This window comes from Prionailurus viverrinus, chromosome B4 (genome assembly GCF_022837055.1).
Source record: "Prionailurus viverrinus isolate Anna chromosome B4, UM_Priviv_1.0, whole genome shotgun sequence".
Taxonomy (NCBI): domain Eukaryota; kingdom Metazoa; phylum Chordata; class Mammalia; order Carnivora; family Felidae; genus Prionailurus; species Prionailurus viverrinus.
Window position 1 is genome coordinate 133,868,462 of NC_062567.1, and position 17,105 is coordinate 133,885,566.

Genomic DNA, 17,105 nt, shown 5'->3' on the forward strand with positions numbered 1-17,105 from the left:
TCAAACCTCAGCTCTGCCGGTTAATACTGGCGAAACCGTAGGCAAGATATTTAGCCTGGCCGTGCTTCCATTTTCGCATCTGTAAAGTGGGGATTATGGAAGTCCCTCTCTCCTGGGGTGGTTGTGAGGGGTGAACATGCTGTTCTCTAAGTGCCCTAACACGTTGTTTGTTACTATTGCTGTCGCCGGAGGCCGCACAGCAGGTGCCCGGCGCTGGGGCTCTGAACGGGCTCTGCCTGGGCCAGTGCGTGTGCTTCCCCCATCTGTACTTCCTGGGTCTCAGGCTCGGAAAGTTGGCGACGCGGCCCCAGCACCCCTCGTCTCCATCAGGACCTGACGCGGCCCCCACCGGGGCTTTCTGTGGTGACTTGGGAGGCGCTGCACTCACACCTTCCTGTCCCAGGATCTGCCGTGAGAGGTCGTTTACAACAAAGACCTCAAGGGCCTAACTAAGACGTTCTGGGACTTTGTGGAAAGATCTGCCTTCCCGCAGTCATTCATTCACTCAGCACCTCATAACGCGCAGTCACTGGGGCTGAACAGATGGGGACCCACTGAAAATGCTGCCCTGCCTCCCAGGGCCACCGGCATCCAGCAGGCTCCTGTGCCACCGCCTGGTGGCCTCTTGTCCAGCAGCAGCACCGGTGGGGACTTGCTCGGGGCTGCGGGCCACCTCTCGGCCACCCCTCTGCCCCCTTGCTGTCCTGCCTCGGGCGTCTCAGGGAATTCTCGACAGTACCTGCACCCTTCCGTGTGTCTGCTCCAATGTCACCTCTCCGGGAGCATTTCCTGACCCTCTCTGTACAACGGCATCTCCCTGGTCCCTGACACTCACCCGGCCTTAGTTTTCTTCACAGAACATGTCACCGGCTGACGAGCTGGTGATGTGTGTGTTCACTGCCTTCCCCTTTCTGGAAGGTGAACATGTGGCCTGGGCTCAGGTCTGTCCCTTGTTGTACCTCCAGCTCAGAGCAGTGCTAGTAAACACCTGCGGAACGGAGCTGGTGGGTATGCAGAGGGCAACAAGTGTTTCCTGAGCACCTACTGTGTACCGAGCACTCTGCTCAGCACAGAGACACAAGCTAGCCTCAACGTGGTCCCCGACACCAAGGTTCCCACAGTCTAGTGGGGAAGAAAGGCCTGTCTGCTAATGTACCAGCAAATCAGTGTGGCAGGGACGGGGGTGTGAAGGCCGTGCTCACTGCCAGCCTGGACTGCCGGACGTCAGGGACAGTCCAGATGCCATGGAATGCACGTTTATAATCCTCACACATGTAAAAACCTTCATCATTCCCCTCATCTCGGTCTTTGGCCTCCCAGAATGAAGACTCCTACTTTTATTGGAGTCAAGTAGATGTTTCAATTCCTGGCTCCAACCTCTGCGAGACATGTGGCTTTGGGTAAGTTTCTCCCTGTCTCAGACCTTCAGTTTCTCCATCTGTGAAATGGGAACACGAATGGCTACCTGAGCGGGTCCTGTGAGGGTTTAAACAAAGGAGGCCACGGATATAATCCGTCCGGTTCACTGCCTACACGTAACGTGAAGTCTTTTGTTCACTCAGCAAATACATATTGATCACCGATTACATGTCAAGCACTGTGGTGGCCGTTTGAGTTATTTGGATGATTTGGGAACAACTCAGCCCTAAGGTCTCCTAGGAACACAAGTCCACACACGCTTGTACCGGGAGGGGAACGGGCCGGCGGCAGATCTCCCCGCAGATCTGAAGGCGTGTGGAAGGCCCGGGTGCTTAAGAAAGACCAGAGCCTGGGTAGGAGTTAACTGGTCAAAGGGCCTGGACTGGCAGTCCGGGCAAAGGAACAGAATGTGCAAAGACATGAAGGCGAGGAAGAACACTGGCTGGAGTGTGAAGGGAGGAGGAGCCAGTGCGGAGCCGGGGCCCGCAGGCCGGGCGGGCAGGACGGGGGCTGGTCCTAAGAACGGAGAGGACGCTCTGATCAGGGTGCATGCTGAGATCACCACGCAAGGTCAGACGTCGAGGACAGACAGTGAGGTGAAAAGTACAGTTGCAGAAATGTATGTAGAGAATGATCCCATTTCTGGGCGGGGGGGGGGGGGGGGGGGTTGGTTCCAGATTCTGATTGCTTTGAAATAAATACCTGAACCCGGGGACGCATGCCTGACCCTGCAGAGACGGTGTCTGGAGGAGGAGCCCTTGGCCGAAGGAGAACCCGTCCTCAGGTCATGCCCCTGCATCACCCGGGGGTGTCTGTGCCTGCTTTCCTCACCAGAGTCGGGGAGAAAAGATGTCTCTTATTGGGTCATGATGAATTATCTCCTCAATTCTTCATGGTCTTGGACCTGAGCCGTGGGGGCACAACTAACTCACCTGGCTTTGTTGTTGTCTGTAAACCTGAGCTGAGTGCTGAGACGACCTCGCGTGGCTACAAAATTGCCAGGCAAACAACAGCAGCGGCTGTAATAGTATTTTAGGCTAACCCAAGGTGGGTTTTCCATTATTGATGAGGAGAGATGCTCAGGAATTTCTCGCGAATAGGAACTCAATAAAATAAGTAAGGTGACTGTCCCTTCCCGCTCACAAATCAAGGCACACACTGTCTCATTACTGCACACCTGTGAGGACGACAAGCAAATCCCCAGTGATCCCAGAACTAACCTGCATCCTAGTACGGATCATGTAAACCCTGGCAATTAGAGATTCACTTCTTTGTCTCAACCCTAGATTACAAATTCTTGGCAGGATAGAGCGGGTGGCAGTGAATGTTCATTGACTCAGTCCATTATGTAATTATTTAAAATAAAGATCATTAGGAAATATGGCACGTGTGTGCACCGTAACCAAGCTGCACGGGTTCCAAAGATAGGCGAACAGGGGTGCCAGCACAGAGCCTGGCTCCCCCTACGTCCCCTCGCTGGGAAAGGTGAGCACAGGGGTGGAGGCAGAGGCCAGAGAAAGGAGGCTGGCTTGCGACGGAATGGGTGAGTTGGCCCCCTGGGTGAAGACGGCAGAGGGGTGCTGGCCGTGAACCCTTCCGGGCCACCCTGGTGACAAGCAGGGAACGCTTGCTCCCAGGGACCCTCTGCTTCCCCTCCTGCCCTCTCACCCCCTCACCCTCTCGCCTACCTGTTCCTGCACACCCTGGGGCCTCCACCCTGCCTCGCAGCTACTACAGTCGGCTTACCAAATTGACCTTCCCCCTTTAACTGCTCCTTTACTTCTCAACACAGAAACAGCTTAGGTCACTCTCTGCCTGCCTCTGTGTTTAAATGGCTGCTGTTTCTCCCGTCTTACCCATTACAGCTTCCACATGCAACCCACCCTAGCAATCTGTGAGCTTTTCCCCAAAGCCCATGACCATGACCTGTCCACCACCTGCCTGGGGCAAGCTCCCTCCCCTATTGTTTGCTCCTTCCTTTTTCTGGCCAGCACTTGCTGGGGGTTTAAGATTCGGTTCAGGGGCCACCTCCTCCAGGAAGTCCTCCTTAGTGCGGTCTTTTCCCTGTGCCCCCATGGCATGCTATGGTTCCTTCTACAACAGGCAACCCCATGGGTCTGAACTATCTGTTTCCATCTGCGTCTCAGACTGGACTGGGGCCCCCTCTTTCATCTCCAGCCTTTAGCAGAAATCCCAGCAGATCGTGAGTGCGTGCTACTTGTCTGCCGAGTGAATGGGTGGCGTGGATAGGATGGACGAATGCGCATCCCCCCGCATTCCTCGTTAACTCCCTGACCCGCCCCTCTCCTTCCACATTTCTCCAAAGTCTTCGAGAGGCAGAAGGCAGACCCGGCAAAGCGGGAGCAGGGGAGAGGACCTCAGGGCCGGGAGGGGATTGCAGAGTTAAGCCCGAGCCCCCCTCCCCAGGAAGGGGAGAAGGGGTGAACCTGAGTCTACGGCGAGGGGCGCTGGGTCCCGTGAAGCGCAGGGCATGCCGGGGCTCCAGGAGTCCCAGCCGGTGGGGCTGGATGGCTGGGAGCAAGGTGGGGTGGGGGGTGTCCAGATAAGCCAAGCAGTAGATAGGTCATAATTTACCCGGAAGACTTCCTTCAGTCTCTGGGGGAAGCGCTTCACGCACTCTTCAGCGGTTACAAAGTAGCCGTCCAAGTTACTCTTCGAAAGAACCGGAGTCTGCGACGGAGCCCCTTCTGGCCCATTCCTCGGAGCGTCTGAAACAGTGACAAACCGGAAGACTTCCGTTAATGGCGCGTCCACGTCTTTCGGTCTGGGCACTGGATTTCTTTCTGTCCCAAATCCTGGCGGGATACTCGACAGCGGTAAGCCTTGTGATGCGAACGTAGCACTAACTTTGTGATGGGCTGGGTTCTTTTCCTTCAGTTTCCTGGAAATTCTCCCCTTGCAGAGAGAAGGTGCTGTCTAGACTGCGGGGCCAGGCTCTTGTCCAGCACATGGCGCCCGCCTCGCCTCGCACCCTCCCTCGTCTCCCCGCCCTGCCCTTCCTACAGGACCGGGTTGTGTCTCACTGATGTCTCCATTCTCGGGGGCAGAGGAGGAGAATTCCCTGCCTGGCTTCGGTTCCTAGAATCGTGTCCTAAACAGAGCAATGTGGAAGTCAGTCGATGTTTGTTAATTCACAGGCCACATGTCTGCTGGACACTGTAGGAGGAGCCTTCAGGTATGTGTTGGTCCTCTCAACAAAGAACCCTAAGAGGTAGATTCTCTTCTTGTGCCTCGTTTTTACACAAGGAAATCCGCTGTTACGTCCATCTTACATACGAGGAGATGGGGGCTCGGGGGCTCCCCGGCTTCCCCAAGGTCACAGAGCTCATGGAGCCCGTCAGGCTCCAGAGCCCAGCAGCCTAACTACTGCGTTATGGCCTCTCTCCCCTAAAACTGAGGAAGACACTGTAATCTCTGCTTTAAAACCAACCCAGGGGCACCCGGGTGGCCCTGTCGGTGTGCGAGTTGCACCCATGGGTCTGCGGGATGGATGGTGGGCGGGGCACCTGCAGCTCGTGGGCACCCTATGGCCCCATCTTGAACCTGGCTTCTGCCTCGCCTCCACCTGGGCCTGGAGCGGCCTCCCTCAGGCTCGCTACAGGTGCAGGAAACACTTCTCCTGCTGCTTACCTCCCCCTCTGCCACCCCGGGTCCCTGGCCTGGGGCCGGCCCAGAGCCGAGGTCTCTACCCCCACCCCTGCCAGCATCTGGCCATGTGGGGAGACAGGCAGTGGTGCGGGACACATGCAGGGAAGAGGAGGAGGGGGACAGTGGGGGGAAAGGAGCGGGGCAGGGAGGAAGCCAAGAGCATTCAGTGACTACTGAGTCAAATCCCCACTCAGCCACCGACCCACTGCTCTGGGACCGCGGGCAAGTGACTGACTCACCCCGCGCCCCAGTTTCCTCACCTGAAAAACAAGTTCAGCCGGCACACTGGGAGCGCTAAGATAAATGTGAAAACCTTTTCCTTCTTTTTATTTTCCTTCAAAAATGTCAAAACGTATACCCAAGGGGTCAAAACGGTAAATTCTATGGCTTCTCGAATTGCCTGTTTCTCATGTGGGCGCGCCCTCCCTCCCCTAGGACAGGCCTGTCAACTGATACTCTGGTGTGGCCAGATAGGTGGTTGACCTTCTCATTTTCCTGGCGAGGAGTCCCGGCTGCCAGTTTCTCTCTCTCGGGGAGGCCCACTGCACCGCCCGGTCATCTCCCAGACCGAACGCGGGGGAGACGGCAAAATGCAAACGGGGCTTCTGGGTTCTGCCCTGTCCAGCCTGCACTGCATTTGCAGCAAAAAAGGAAGCGTATTCTGTCAACGTATTTGTGGGATTACGGTGGCCTTTCTAGAGGGCTTCTCTGTCCATCTACGCTCTAGCAAGAGGGGATGCGAGGGGGAGGATGACCCAGCTGCTCGTCCTCTCCCTGCCAGGTGCGTGGACCGGAGAGCAGAATCCGAGCAGGTGGCAAACAGGAGGACCCAGCCTCCAGGCTTGACTGCACCGTGTACGACAGATTTCCTGGCAACCGCTGGGGGCAGGGCGAGGGGGGGGACCGCGGCTCAGCGATGCTGGGCATGTCCCCGGATCTCTTAGGGTCTCTGTGTCCTTATCTACCAAAAAGGGGGAGGAACGCCCGCCTTGCTGATGCCTGGGTGTCACTAATCACAGAGAGGCAGCATCTGTTTTTAGGAGGCAAATCTTAAAGGACATGAAGCGTGATGGAAAGAGCATAGGCTCTGGAGCAAATTTTAGAAGCCGTTTGTGCTCTGAGTTTGTAGAAGGCTCCGTCAGGCAAAATTCTGCACTCACAGTTTGGCTGAGTGCAAAGAAAAAGGCCGAAACACAGTCAGATGAAGCTAAACAAGAATGTCTGTTTCCAGTCTTAGAACACACGCTGTCTCGGCACCTCAGCTCACACTACCTCACCCCGGTGGCCTCGCGGCCGCGCTCGCAAAGACTGGCGTCGCCACCGGCGGGAAACGTGTCCCGGCAGGGCCTGCGCCGGCGATTAGCTACCTCCAGGGCCTGCCGCCAAGTCCAGGTAGCTCGTCCCTCCTTTCTCATGTCCTACTTCTGCAGTGAGCGGAGCATACTGGTCATCATCCACGGGCATTCCGCGATTTCCCAGTACCTGGCGAGGAAGGAAGCAAGGAGAAAGGCAGTCGAGCGGTCCCGGGGTCCCGGCTGACCGAGGCCCTCCAGACCCACGGTGGGCTCGGCCCCATGGCCCCTGCACTCTAGCCTGTGATTGTTACTCGTGTGTCTCCACCCACAGGCTCCCTACAGGTGGGGCCCAGGTGTCCTGACTCCCTGGGCGAGATGTGTTTGTTGAGCGAGCGAGCGAACAAAGGGGTAAGTGGTCTCGCAGCCTTGGGCTCAGCGGGCATGGCCCCGGAGGCTGCAGTCAGCACTGCAAACCCTTCCAAAGGCCATGCCATCCAAGGTATCCAAGCTCACATCTGCTGTGACTGCGGTGGTTTCGGGTCTCATTAGTTAGATTTATATTCACACACATCCTAGGAAACACAAACCAAATAAAGCAGGGTGGCTGCATTCTGTGGAGAAAGCTGAGGGGGGAAAGGAATAGGGGATGGGATGAGATAGTACTCATGGTCACCACCATCATCATCACCACCATCATCATCACCACCATCATCAATATCACCACCATCATCGCCATCACCATCACCACCATCACCACCATCATCATCAATATCACCACCATCATCAATATCACCACCATCGCCATCGCCATCACCACCATCACCACCATCATCATCAATATCACCACCATCACCACCATCATCATCAATATCATCACCATCACCACCATCATCATCAATATCACCACCATCATCAATATCACCACCATCATCAATATCACCATCATCATCAATATCACCACCATCATCAATATCATCACCATCACCATCACCACCATCACCACCATCATCATCAATATCACCACCATCATCACCATCACCATCACCACCATCATCATCAATATCACCACCATCATCACCATCACCATCACCACCATCATCATCAATATCACCACCATCATCAATATCACCACCATCACCACCGTCATCATCAATATCACCACCATCAATATCACCACCATCACCATCACCATCACCACCATCACCACCATCATCATCAATATCACCACCATCATCAATATCACCACCATCATCAATATCACCATCATCATCAATATCACCACCATCATCAATATCATCACCATCACCATCACCACCATCACCACCATCATCATCAATATCACCACCATCATCACCATCACCATCACCACCATCATCATCAATATCACCACCATCATCACCATCACCATCACCACCACCATCATCAATATCACCACCATCATCAATATCACCACCATCACCACCGTCATCATCAATATCACCACCATCAATATCACCACCATCACCATCACCACCACCACCATCACCACCATCATCATCAATATCATCACCATCACCACCGTCATCATCAATATCACCACCATCAATATCACCACCACCATCACCACCATCACCACCATCACCACCGTCATCATCAATATCACCACCATCATCGCCGTCGCCGTCACTACCACCATCACCACCACCATCATCATGCTTATTGCCTGCTACGTGCCAGGACTGTGCTGAGGTCTTTACAGATACAGAGCCTTCTGCCCCGGCCTCTTCACACTAGAGCTGCAGAATGTAAACCCACTTAGCTGCAGCAGGGTGCCTACAACTTGTGTGCAGTGCCTGGCTCCTTCTGTCTGGGTGCTGTCCTTCTTGGTGTGTGGGACTAGGACCCAGGGAGCTGGCACCATTGCCTTGCTCTTATTCTCACTATCAGTGCCAGTAATGAACTGAATGGGACCGTGGCTCGCTGTATCTGCACCAGCCCAGTTGGTCGGGCCCTGGCCGTGGCTTGGCTCGTGTGTGTGGGTTAAAGTAAACAAGCCGCGGGATGTATTTGGTGCAGCATTGGAAACAGAGTGGAAAGGGAAGGGAATGCAGGTGTTGTGGTATTGTCTGCAGGGGCTCGGTGGAGAGCAGCGCCGGATGCCAAGACTGTCCCCAAAGGCCTGCCTGGGGACCTGGGCAGGCAGCGCTGGCTGGGAATTCTGACAGCTCCGCGCCATCTGCACAGGCACCCCGTCCCAGCTCTGCGGAGGAGACTGGCCCAGCACAGGACGACACGAGGGTTTCGATGGAAAGCTGCAGCCCACGCAGAAGCACCCAAGCGGCAGGGGGACTCGGAAACGGATAGATTGGTTGCTTTCTTTGAAAAATAACTTTATATTTTGAAAACAATTACACATGAATTATTCATTGCAAATTCCTCCTGCTCAGTCCTTTCATAAAAACATATGTAGCGGATAGTAAGGAAATGTCTGTAGGCAAATGTTTCGCAGCCTGGAGGCTTGTGAGGCACCAGGGAGGCTGGGCACGCCTTCAGCAGCCTGTCCTGGGGTTGTAGGCGTGCCCTCCCCTGCGGGCACAGAGCATCACAGAGGACGGGAAACCCGGAGGGTGTGATCACTAGAAGAGGCACTAAGCACTTTCCAAACATGCGTGTCTCTAGGGCCTCCCCTTTGCACACTCTCATTTTTGGGAGGAACACAGCAGCAAATCAGCTAGATTTATCATGAAGCTCGGAGGCAATTTACCAAACAGCGTAAGCCCAAACTGCAGCATCTACAGGGCAGGTTTCAAAACGTTTAACCATTCAGGCCGAGTCCTTTGGTCTTTTCTAGGAGGCATCTCGTGAAGTGAGTTCCTCAAAGAGCGACAAGCCATGGTCTGGCACATTCTGATTCACAGAATTGTCACTTCTGCTGTCCCTGGGATTCCCTTAGATCGCAGACTGGTTCTTCCACGGGAGGCCATGTCGTTCCACGGGACCCCTGCTGGCTCTCTTGGTGAAAACAGGTGCTCCCCAAGGGGTGCCCACAACAAGAAGCTGGGTGAGGGACTTGGTCTTTCCAAGCCCGGCCACTGCAGAGCATCCGGGGATAGAAACATCACCAGTCTCTCCATGTGAGTCACGCTGGTCTGCTATGGCTCTCTGCACCCTCTTCTTGGTGGTTGCTCCGGGGAGAATATATACCACTGACTTTTCACAGTCTATTTGGAGCTCATAGCGAACCACCTCACATAAAATGAAGAACCCTAGCAACCATACAGGCCCTACCCTGCCCCCTGTCCTCTAAGCTACAGGTCTACATATGTTATTAACCCAAGACAATGTTATAATGTTTGCTTGAAGCACTCAGGTGCATTTTTTTTAACGATGAAAAACCAGGCTTCCATATTTCATCAGCTAAGTACCATTTCCAACGTTCCTTATTCCTTCTTGGTCATCGGAGCTCCACCTAGCATCAGACTCCTTCGGCGTTTCTCACAGCCAGGATCTGCCTGCGGTGAATCACCGCAGTCCGGAGCGGCTCAGATAAAAGCCCCCAGCATGAGAACGCTGCTGGCGGGAGGTGTTCCGGAGACGGTGGCTCAGGTGCGAGAGTTCAGGCTGGCCAGCGTCTGGAACAGAGACTCGGCACTGGCGGTCTGACGACAAGGGCAAGGGCTGGCCTCACCGCCCTACGCACGCCTTCCTGACTCCAGATAGTAAGGGAAGCTTCCCAGGCTTCCGTCGAGAAAGAGAAGCCGGGCTTTCTCTTTCGTTGACAAGGAGAATTTGACTGACGAGCTCCCGGGCGCCGGCCACCATGCCAAGCGACTTTCGCGCGTTATTTCATTTAAACTTCACAACGCGCCGTCTCACAAACGAGGAGGTCAAAGTTCCGGGGGAAGGCTAAATCAGCCATCTGTTTCCTGAAAAGACACAGCTACAGCTGCTAGAGCCAAGGTGTCGCACGGGAGAACCTGGGCAGCATCAGCTTCAGCCTCGCCTTTTACAGACGAGGAGCCCGGAGCCCGGGGACACCTGGGAATAGCGTGCAGACGCCCCAATAACTGCACTGGGGGTGACTGTCCAGGGATGCTTGGTGGCCAGTGGCCACAGCCCAGCACTGGCGACTGAGTCTGGACTCACGGTTGAGGCTTCCGGCTCTGTCAATAATGAGCAGTGGTGGTTTCTGCCGCACAGCCACACGCTGGCCAGTGGGTCACTCCCCATTCAAATGACACAGCCTGGGCAGTCTACAGAGGATGCCACTGAGGCTGGGTTTGAGAGTCCCCCAGCCTAGACGTACTACACGTTTGGAACAGGGTTGCAACGGGAACAGGGACTCTATGAGCCAGCTTCTGCATGACCAACCGTCCAAAGCCCGGCGGCTGACAAGGAAACAAGCATTTATTCTCACGCTCACGGCTCTGCGGGTCAAGTGCAGTCTGGCGGATGTAAGACGGATTTGGCTAGGTGTTTCTGATTCAGGCTGCGGGTCGACCGGCTTGGCATCGGGCCGCAGGTTGGATTCCGGCCCGTTCCGCGTGCATTCATTCTGGGGATCAAACTGAAGGGACACGGCCGCCCCGGGCAGGCCCTTCACCGGCAGATCGCTGGAGCACCGGGCCAAGCAAAAGCACGCAGCGGATCTGAGGCTGCTGCTCAGGTCACGTCTGCCGCACGCCAGGTCAAGGAAAGCCACACGACCAAGCCCGACACCCCTGGGTAAGGGAAGCATCCGCTGAGATGGTGAACGATGGAGGAGCCGGGGTGAAGAGAGAGTAACGACAGGTGCGCCAGCTCTGAGGGCCTTTCCAGCTCTTTGCATCTATGAAATTCTATCAATTTGGTGGCAGCGCTGTGGCCACTGGAAACACGCCATGATCACGGTCCGACCACACCCCTGACCTAGAAATTTCTAGTCCATAAGGCTAGCTCTGTCTGGTCCACCTGATGTTCCCCCGGCGATGGGACTGCACTGCTCTTTGACCAACAATCCTTCCTCCAACCTAGGGCCCGACCGCGGACCTTCAAGACAGAGCAATGGCTTGTCAACAGCGACCCCAGGTTGCGAAACCGTAGTTTTTCTTTTCTCTTTTGCCGCGGGCATGATGATGACAATGATGATTTCGTTTAGATTTTTAAAAATACGTTATTCCTGTAGAATCCAACAAGACTAGAATTGTGTTCCAATGGCTCAGAAGGACAAGATGCTGAACCAACACTAACCTTCAAAAACCGTGAAATGAGACAGCCTCCGTCTGAGAACAAAAGAGAAGGTGCTCTGATAGGTTTTCAACGTCAAGAGGAATTCCAGGCGTAACGAGTAAATCGACCAGACACGTACTTCTAGTGGCAAATACCCAGAACCCGGGTCATTTTTGCACACATGTGTAAAACCTTAAGAGAGTTCTGTAGGCGGATGAGTAACAAATTGTGAAGACTGAAGACATGAGCAGACAAGACACTCCTCCCTTAGACGAGGCTGTTCTCAAGTCCTTGGGCCTGATCTGTTGTCCAAGGGGCAAGTGGACACAAGCTGTGAAACCCAGAGCTGAGGGTCGAGTGCAGTGGGCAGAGCTGACTCTGAATGACTGCACTCCCTTAGGCAACAAAAGGCTCTCCCCTTCTGCACATCCTGGTATGCTCTCTCTCCTTGATTCCAAAGCAGATATATTTCTAATACATAAATTTAATGTAAGTCCAATTGTGATTGTAATAATGCATTTGGGGGACAAATGGGTAAAATTTATATGGAAAAATACAAACATAGCCTCAGAATAGCCTAAAAAACATAAAAAGGAGGAAAAATCAGTTTCACTAAGTTAAAAAAAAAAATATTGCATTGATACAGAAAAGATGTAAGACCAGTGTAACAGAATGGAAATTTCCAGACTTAGACTCTGGTATAATGAGAATTTCACAAGTGACAATCCAGTGGGAAAAATACAGAAGAGCCCCATCTTACACCAAAAACAAACATTAATTCCATATAGACTAAGCATTTCATTAAAAAATAAAATGTAAAAATTCTTGTAAGAAAGTCTAGGAGATTATCTATAAAATATGGGAGGGAAACCTGGGGGCTAGAGGCATGACAACTTATTAACCAAGACTACAAACCCAGCATTTGTTTTTAAAAAAAGAAAAAAAGGAAGCCAGGAAGGAAGACAAATATATTTGGTTGTACAAAACTTAAAACATTTTAATGGCAAAAGATATAATAAAACAAAAAGACAAATGATAGGTTTTGAAAATATATTTGTAGGCCAGAGGACAAAGCATTGGTCCATTAATTAATTCACCAGATTATTTTGGACACCTGTAGGCCAGGAATTATCGAAGGCACTAAGGATACAAGAATGAACCCAAGGGCCAAGCCCTACTGAAAGGGTTTACATATGGTACGGAGTTCAATTATGTCCCCCCAAAAGATGTGCTAAAGTCTTTATAAAAAAATTGTTTTTAATGTTTATTTTTTAGAGAGACAGAGACAGAGACAGAGACAGAGTGTGAGTAGGGGAGGGGAAGAGAGAGAGGGAGACACAGAATCCGAAACAGGCTCCAGGCTCTGAGCTGTCAGTGCAGAACCAAACATGGGGCTCGAACTCACGAACCGCAAGATCATGACATGAGCCAAAGTCGGACACCTGGCCAACTGAGCCATGCAGGCGTCCCAAGATACGTTCAAGTCTTAACCTAGGTTCTCGTGAATGGACCTTGAATGGAAATAGGGTCTTTGCAGATGTAATCAAGCTATGATGAGGTCATACTGGACTAGGGTGGGCCCCCAAACCAGTGAATGGAATCCTTACTAGAGGGAACTCTGGACACAGACACACAGAGAGGAGACAGCATGTAAAGACACAGAGAGACAAAAGGAAGCAGTCAGATAATGGAGTAATGGCAGCTTCAAAGCCAAGGAATGCCAAGGAATGCCAGCAACCATCAGAGGCTGGAAGAGTCAAGGAAGGGAAGGATCCTCTTCTACAACCATCAGAGGGAGCCTGACTCTGTGGACACCTTGATTTCGGACATCTTGCTTCCAGGAGTATTCTCTGCGAGAGAATAAATTTCTGTTGTACTGAGCCATCTAGTTTGTGGTAATTTGTTACAAATCCCTAGGAAACTAATACACATATATGTGCTCATTTATTCTAATAACAATCCTATGGTGTAGCTACTCCTATGATTTCCATCTTAGGGATGAGGAAACTGAGGCATAAAGAGGTTTGCCCAAGGTCCCACAGGGATTTTTTTAAAGAATTTTCCATTTTAAATGGAAAATAAATAAATATTTATTTATTGGGGGGGGAGGGGCAGCAAAAGGGAGAGAGAGAATACCAAGCAGGCTCTGCACTGTCAGCAGAGAGCCCAACTTAGGTCTTGATCTCATGAAGCGGGAGATCATGACCTGAGCTGAAATCAAGAGTCAGATGCTTAACTGACTGAGCCACCCGGGCACCTGGGTCACACAAGTATTAAATAACAGAGCTGTGATTCCAGCTCCAGCAGTCTGGATCCAGAGTCTACATTTTTTTTTTTTTTAACATTTATTTATTTTTGAGACAGAGAGAGACAGAGTATGAACGGGGGAGGGGCAGAGAGAGAGGGAGACACAGAATCGGAAACAGGCTCCAGGCTCCGAGCCATCAGCCCAGAGCCTGACGCGGGGCTCGAACTCACGGACCGCGAGATCGTGACCTGAGCCGAAGTCGGACGCTCAACCGACTGAGCCACCCAGGCGCCCCCAGAGTCTACATTTTAAACCATGATACTTGAATGCTTTCCAAAATTGACTGGGTTCATTTAAAAAATATCTATTGAGCACTTTTTTTTTTAATGTTTATTTATTTTTGACAGAGAGAGCGAGCGAGCGCACGAGTGGGGGAGGGGCAGAGAGAGAGGGAGACACAGATTCTGAAACAGGCTCCAGGCTCTCAGCTGTCAGCACAGAGCCCGATGCAGGGCTCGAACTCAGAATGGTGAGATTATGACCTGAGCCAAAGCCAGACACTTAACCGACACTTAGCCACCCAGGAGCCCCAATCTATTGAGCACTTTTATGCTGGCCCCTGTTTTAGATGTTGGGGATAAGGCAGAGAATGAAAAAGACACAGATAACTGCCCTTGTTGAGCCCACAGTTGAGTGAGGGAGATGGGGCTACCAGTAAGCAGTGCCCTAGGAGAGAACCGGGCTGGAACTGGCCAAATGGGAAAGTGTCAGAGAAGAGTGGTAGGAGCTGGGAGGGCAGAGGCTGGGTTCTAATTAAGAGACATACAGGGGTACCTCAGTGGCTCAGTCAATTAAGCATCTGACTCTGATCTTGGCTCAGGTCATGATCTCACAGTTTGTGAGTTCAAGCCCCACATGGGGCTTGCGCCGACAGTGTGGAGCCATCTTGGGATTCATCTCTCCCTCTCTCTGCCCCTTCCCCACTTGTACTCTCTCTCTCTCAAAATAAATAAATAAATAAACTTTAAAAAGAGAGAGAGAGAGAGAGAGAGAGAGAGACTTGCAGGGAAGAGAGTCGCAAGGGTGAGAATCCAGAGAATAGGGGTAAACTGGAAATTCAAAGCATCTTATGAACACAGGATAAATAACGATATCTATAATAAACATCTCTTAAACATTAATAAGAGGGCAAAGGATGTAAATAGGCAACTCACAGGAGAAGAAATCCTAATATCAAGAAAATCATACATTTACTAGTAGTCAGGGAAATAAATACAAATTAAAGTTAAACTGAACTATTACTTTAAAACTATCAGACCAGCAAAAATTTAAAAGAGCTATAATGACTATTGTTAACAGAGGCTGGAGAAAAATATACTCTCATACATAGCTATTAGAAATAGGAAATGCTATAGTGTGGCTTTAGAAAGCAGACAATGTGCGTGCGCATGTGTGTGTGTAATGTTAGACCAAGCAATCCTACTCCTGGGAATCGGCTCCACAGAAATAAAAACATCAGTATTAGAGACACGTAAAGAAAGATAGTTTAAAGGGATTTTAGAAAGGAAAAGAGAAGTGAATGCCCATCAGAAAGGGAATGGTTGATGTTCAGTGTGTTGGAGCACCTTGTAGAAAGTCTATACTTCCATTGAGAACAAATAGAAAAGCCAGATAAAATACAGAAAAACATCTGTTTGAAGTACAGAGAGCTGCTGAGGCAACCAGGACTCCAAGGGACAACAGTCTGAGAGGAGGGGGCCCTCACTCAAGCATTCTGGGAGCAGGACAAGAGACTCAGGGCTGGATGTGGCTGGTGACCCAGGCAGACAGTCACTACCAGCAGGTGGAGAAGCCAACAGAACTTGTGATGAGCCCATGGGACCCCTGATACCAAAACCAGAGACTTGAATAGATTCCTCGTGAGAAGGGGTAGCAGAGAACTGAGCCCAACACTACTGGTTTCCCCCTCAAGATGTTTGCTGAGTTCAGAAGTTATGTGGAACAGAAAACTAAGTATCAAGGTAGAAAGCTTCTAAAAAGCAGATGTGATTTTTTTTTTTTTTGTCACTTTGTGGTCCTGACAAACAAAAGTTTAAAGTTCAGGATTTCTCAGAAGCAAAGGCTCAGAGAATAACCCAGATTCTGGGTTGCAAACTTTGGAGGCTATACTCTAGGAATAGGAATTTAAAAATAAAATCAAATGGAGCCTTTAATCCAGCCTCAAATCGACTCAGTCCCTAACTAGATTAAGATCATCAGTTTCCACTCTATCTGCCTAGCAAAGGAAATGGTACCACTATCTAGACCCTCTCAATTTTCTTAACACAATATCTGGCGTTTAATAAAAATCTGTCTGGCACTCCCAGAGACAGAGCCATCTGACTCAAAATCAAGGGATAAAAAAGACAATAGAAGAAGATCCATAGGTGACACAGATACTGAATTAGCAGGAAAAAAGTTCTTTAAATAGCTATAACATGTTCAAGAAAATACAGGTATACGTTGAGACAACAGAAGAAAAGACACAAATATGGAGTATATTAAAAATAACCAGATGGAAATCCCACAACTGAAAAAAATACTAACATTAAGAACTTATATGAATAAAATTAACCACAGATTAGAAAAAGCTGAACACAAGATTAATGAACTAGAAGACAGTGGAAAATTCTGGGGCTGACGCCCTGAAAGAAAAATAGTGGAAAATGCATAAAAGAGTGAGATACAAGTGAGATATCGTCAAAGGGTCTAACATCCATAATTGGAATCTAAGAAAGACAGAGAAAACTGGAGTAAGTAGAAGGAAAAGAAATAATGGGTGGGAATTTTCCACAATTTATTTATTAAACACATCCACCTACAGATTCAAGAAGACTTGCAAACTCCAGCAGAATGCATTCAAAGAAAGTAACACCTTGACACATCTAGAAAACTGCTAAAACCCAAAGACCAAAAGAAAAATCCTAAAAACGTCTAGAGAAATAAAAAGACACATTGCATTCAAATGTACAGCAGTAAGACTGATGGTTTATTTATCAACACAACTGATAGAAGGCAGAAGACAGTGGAATGATATCTTAAACATGCCAGGAGAGAGTAATTGCCAACCTAAAATGCTATTATCCCCAGCCAAAATATCTTTAAAATGTAAGTGTGAACTTCTGCTTCCAGGTTTAACATGTGAAGAGTTTAGAAGTCATCACTTCCATTGTTACAACAAGAAAAGGGATGAACATACTGAAAATCAGTAACTTTCTTAGAGCCATCAGAGAAATCTGACATCTGGA

The 17,105-nt window shown here is 50.6% G+C and overlaps 1 protein-coding gene across 7 annotated transcripts in view; it reads right to left on the minus strand.

Annotated features, from left to right (window-relative positions):
• Positions 1-17,105, minus strand: part of EFCAB6 (EF-hand calcium binding domain 6) — a 251,139-nt gene that overhangs the window by 83,813 nt on the left and 150,221 nt on the right. For 6 of the 7 annotated variants that reach the window (XM_047868126.1, XM_047868128.1, XM_047868127.1 and 3 more), the window contains 2 exons: positions 6,456-6,570; positions 4,015-4,148 (listed from right to left, as the gene is read on the minus strand). The exons of the other annotated variant lie outside the window; for it this stretch is intronic. In XM_047868126.1, the coding sequence (XP_047724082.1) occupies positions 4,015-4,148; positions 6,456-6,570 (249 nt within the window). The remainder of the gene's footprint in view (positions 1-4,014; positions 4,149-6,455; positions 6,571-17,105) is intronic. 7 annotated transcript variants of the gene reach the window in all.